The sequence below is a fragment of the Penaeus vannamei genome, chromosome 10, assembly GCF_042767895.1.
Source record: "Penaeus vannamei isolate JL-2024 chromosome 10, ASM4276789v1, whole genome shotgun sequence".
Taxonomy (NCBI): Eukaryota; Metazoa; Arthropoda; class Malacostraca; order Decapoda; family Penaeidae; genus Penaeus; species Penaeus vannamei.
In genome coordinates this window covers 1,857,926-1,862,925 of record NC_091558.1, presented here as the reverse complement: position 1 = coordinate 1,862,925, position 5,000 = coordinate 1,857,926, and the positions used below count along the sequence as shown (strand labels likewise).

General features: G+C 46.6%; 1 protein-coding gene across 1 annotated transcript in view; it reads left to right on the top strand.

Moving 5' to 3' along the window:
- Positions 1–4,661, top strand: part of LOC113826981 (integrin alpha-PS2) — a gene marked incomplete at its 3' end in the record, with an annotated part of 20,152 nt that extends 15,491 nt beyond the window's left edge. The window contains 5 exon segments of the mRNA XM_070126201.1: positions 41–247; positions 1,156–1,258; positions 1,725–1,816; positions 3,486–3,622; positions 4,494–4,661. Coding sequence (XP_069982302.1) covers positions 41–247; positions 1,156–1,258; positions 1,725–1,816; positions 3,486–3,622; positions 4,494–4,661 — 707 coding nt within the window.
- Between the last annotated feature and the right edge of the window lie 339 nt (positions 4,662–5,000).

The window sequence follows — 5,000 nt, the reverse complement described above, 5'->3', positions numbered from 1 at the left end:
GACTTGACCTCCCCCCCCCCTTCCTTCCTCCCTCCCACAGGTGAAATTCTACCCGCCTTCGCTCAAGTCCGTCCTGAAGGCGCTGGAAGGCCGAGAGACGGGAGCCAAGTTCGGGTACAGTCTCGCGTCGGGGGATTTCGACGGTGACGGCGTGTCGGATCTCGCCGTCGGGGCGCCACTCTGTCGGGGGGAGAAGGAGGCACCCGACGCAGGGGGCGTGTTCGTCTATTATTCGCCGCTGAAGAAGGTGAGATTGATTCAGTTGATTTAATGGTTTTTTTTCTAAGGGGAGAGAGCAACCGAAAGGTCCTAGTTAATGGGTAAAGGGTTCATTTTAATGGGTCTTCTAAGGGTGGAGCAACCAAAGATAGATAGTTAATGGGCAAAGGGTAGATTTAATGGGGCCTCTTCAGCCGCATGAGGGTGGTAGTTAATGTATAAATGGAGCAATCAATTAATTATTGACGCTGAAGAAGGTGAGAGGCTTATGCGAACGGGAGAAGCTTGGTCAGTAGTGACTCGGGGAGGTGTCGTGGCGCCTGTTTTGATGGTTGTTCAATGGAAATATAATAATTAAATTCATTATTAATTATTCATTATTGATTATTTATTATTCATTATTTATTATTCATTATTTATAATTCATTATTGATCAGTAGTGACTCGGGGAGGTGTCGTGGCGCCTGTTTTGATGGTTGTTCGGTGAAAATATAACAATTAAAATCGTTATTTTCCATCCTTTTTGATAATTGAAGAGACTAAAATGATCGACCATATTCACAGAGCATCCGTAACTTTTTGTGACGTCATCGAAATAAACCCCCTGTTCTTTTTTTTTTTATTATTTCTCTCTCTCTCTCTCTCTCTCTCTTTTTTTTTTTTTTTTTTTCAGAATCAGACGCCATGACACCTCCTCGAGTTGCTGCTGATCTAGCCTTTCCCATACCCGTCGTTTCAACTCTTTCCTGGGGGGGGGGGGTCAGCGGGGGGAAACGAGCCTAAGGAACAATATTTTAGAAGAAAAAAAAATTGTTATTCATTGTCACCATTACTATTTTTTAATAGTGACAATGATGACGAAGCCATGACAATAACAATTGGAATGAAACTGGAATAATGGAAATAACAGTGACAGTGACCTTTGCCCCATTCCAGAGTGAGTCGCAGAAACAGCAGGAGGTCAGAGGTCAGAGTGCATGGGCGCGATTCGGGCTGGCTCTGACCTCACTTGGTGACGTCAACGTAGATGGATACGATGGTCAGGGATTGTCTGTTTTGTTTTATTTTGTTTGTTGTCATTTTTCTGTGTTCGTGTTGTCAGATTTTGACTTCAATTTGTTTTTTTTTAGTTTTTTTGTTCTCTCTCTTTTTTTTTCTTCTCCCTCTCTCCCTCTCTACCAACCTACCTACTTACCTCCCTGTCTTCCTCTCTCTCTCTCTCTCTCTTTCTCTCTCTCTCTCTCTCTCTCTCTCTCTCTCTCTCTCTCTCTCTCTCTCTCTCTCTCTCTCTCTCTCTCTCTCCCTCCTCCTTCCCTCCCTCTCTCCTCTCCTCCCCTATCCCTCCCCTCCCTCCCTCCCTCCCTCCTTCCCCCTCCCCTCTCCCCTCTCCCTCTCTCTCCCACCCTCCCTCCCTCCCTCCCTCTCTCTCCCTCTCCCTCCCTCTCTCTCCTTCTCTCTCCCTCTCCCTCCACCTACACACCCACACCTCAGGTTTCTCATTTCAGACCTAGCTGTGGGCGCACCTTATGAAGACGAGGATGGCGCTGTGTACGTGTTCAATGGAGGTTCAGACGGTCTTCTCCCAAGCCCATCTCAGGTAAGGGGAGGGAGTGGTCGAAGGGGGATGGTTAATGGGTAATGGGTTGATTTAATGGGTTTTCTAAGGGGAGGGAGGAACCGAAGGGAGATTGTTAATGGTCATAGGGTAGATTTAATGGGCCTTTTAGTGATGGATCAAAAAAGGGGATTGTTAATGGGTAAAGGGTTGATTTAATGGGTCTTCTAAGGGGAGGGAGGAATCGAAGGGGGATGGTTAATGGGTAAAGGGTAGATTTAATGGGCCTTTTAGTGATGGAGTGACAGAAGGGAGATTGTTAATGGGTAAAGGGTTCATTTAACGGGTCTTCTAAGGGGAGGGAGGAACCGAAGGTGGATAGTTAATGAGCAAAGGGTAGATTTAACGGGCCTTTTAGTGATGGATCAAAAAAGGGGATTGTTAATGGGTAATGGGTAGATTTAATGGATTCTCTAAGGGGAGGGAGTAAACGAAGGGAGATTGTTAATGGGTAATGGGTTGATTTAATGGGTATTCTAAGGGGAGGGAGGAACCGAAGGGTCATAGTTAATGGGTAAAGGGTTCATTTAATGGGTTTTCTAAGGGGAGGGAGGAACCGAAGGGGGATTGTTAATGGGTAATGGGTTGATTTATTGGGCCTTTTAGTGATGGATCAAAAAAGGGGATGGTTAATGGGTAATGGGTTGATTTAATGGGTCTTCTAAGGGGAGGGAGCAACCGAAAGGTCATAGTTAATGGGTAAAGGGTTCATTTTAATGGGTCTTCTAAGGGTGGAGCAACCAAAGGTGGATAGTTAATGGGCAAAGGGTACATTTAACGGGCCTTTTAGTGATGGATCAAAAAAGGGGATTGTTAATGGGTAAAGGGTTCATTTAATGGATCTTCTAAGGGGAGGGAGTGGCCGAAGGGAGATTGTTAATGGGTAATGGGTTGAATTAATGGGTTTTCTAAGGGAGGGAGGAACCGAAGGGGGATGGTTAATGGGTAATGGGTTGGATTAATGGGCCTTTTAGTGATGGAGTGACCGAAGGCAGACTGTTAATGGTAAAGGGTTGATTTAATGGGTCTTCTAAGGGGAGGGAGCAATCGAAGGGGATTGTTAATGGGTAATGGGTTGGATTAATGGGTCTTAAAAGGGGAGGGAGCAACCAAAGATGGATAGTTAATTGGCAAAGTATAGATTAAATGGCGCCTCTTCAGCCACATGATGTATAAGGGTATGTTGTATGAGGATGGTAGTTAATGGAGCAATGGAGCAGTCAATTAATTAATGGGTATAGGGTCTATTAATGGGATGATATGACATAAAAGTTAATGGATAGAAATATAATTAATGGAGGCGATAGTTAATGGGTAACGGGTGTATTTTATGTTGTGATGACAAAGATTAGTAGTTAATTGGTAAAGGGTATATTTAATAGGGCGATGATATGGATTCATAAGTATTGATTTCGTGGTATTTAAGTTGTTAAAATGATGAAGAAATAACTTGTAAAATAAAAGAAATGGGCAAACGGTTAAAAAAAACATATTTGGAGCAAATTAGATCAATGAAATAGGCCTTAGTTAATTTGCAGTTGGTAATACTAAAAATAAAAGCAGTATAAGTGTAAAGACGAGGTTAGAAGTTTAATTTTTTTTTTGAAAACGAAATTTATTTATTGTAATTTCAACCGTTTCCCTCTTGCAGATACTTCGCGCCTCCGATTTTACGGGTAACCTGAGAGGCTTTGGCTTCAGCTTAGACGGCGGTGTTGACATGGACGAAAACGGTTATACGGACGTGGCGATTGGCGCGCTAGGGGCCGAGTCAGCTGTTTTGCTCAGGTAAACGAACACTTTGACGTTATATTTTATTAATTTGTCTGTTTTGTTTATGTATTTGTCATTTTCTTCTCTTTTATACGTTTTTTCCTGCGTATTTCTCCTATTTTGCTTTTTTTATTATCTTCCTCCGTTTTTTGGTTCCTCCATTTCAAGTGTTGCCCAGTAATATTTTTTTCCTCTTCCGTTTATATTTTTCTTCATTTTCCCGTTTTCCTTATTTTTTTTTATTACCCTTTCTTTGGGTTTTGAAGGTTGCAGGAAACAAAAAAATTATTATTAATAAATATTTCAGTCAGAGAAAGAAAGGGGGTTAACACACACACACATACACACACACACACACACACACACACACACATATATATATATATATATATATATATATATATATATATATATATATATATATATGTGGATAGATAGATAGATAGCGTTATTACTATCATTATCATTCTCTCTCTGTCTGTCTGTCTGTCTCTCTTTCCCTCCCTCCCTCTGCCCACTCTCACCCTCTCACCCTTACTCTCACCCCCCCCTCCCCCTCCCCTGTCCCTCCCCCTTGCTCTCACCCTCCCCTTCCCCTTCCCCTCCCCGCCCACTCTCACCCTCTCACCCCCTTCCTCTCCCCTCCCCTCCCCCCTTCCCTCCCCCTCCTCCTCCCCGCCCACTCACCCTCCTCACCCTTTCACCCTCCCTCCCACTCTCACCCCTCCTTCCCTCCTCATCTTCTCAACCCCTCCCCCTTCACTCACCCTCCCCCACTCCCTCTCCCTCCTCACCCCTCCCTCCCCTCCCTCTCCCCCTCACCCCTTACTCTCACCCCTCTCACCCTCTCACCCTCTCACCCCTCTCACCCCCTCACCCCCATCAGATCCGCCCCGGTCGTCACCCTCGTCGGCAACTTCAGCTTCGAGTCGGACTCCATCTACATCGAGGACAAGGAGTGCATGAACGAGGAAGCCGGCTACAAGACGCAGAAGGGAACCTGCGTCAGCCTCAACGTCGCCATGGCTTACCAGTCCAAGACGCCGCTGGGGAAACTCGGTGAGGGTGGGGTGGGTGGGGAAGGAAGGAGGGGGTGGGGATGGGGGAGAGGGATGGGGTTGGGAGGGAAGGAGGGGGAGAGAGGGTGGGGGGATGGGAAGGAGGGGGAGAGGGTGGGATGGGTGGGGAAGGAGGGGGTGAGGGTGGGGAGGGGGTGGGAGGGGTGGGGGTGGGAGGGGTGGGTGGGAGCCTCAACGTCGCCATGGCTTACCAGTCCAAGACGCCGCTGGGGAAGCTCGGTGAGGGTGGGGTGGGTGGGGAAGGAGGGTGGGGGGGCAGATGGGAGGGAGGGGGTGGAGGGAGAGGGGTGGTGGGGGATGGGATGGGGGGAGGG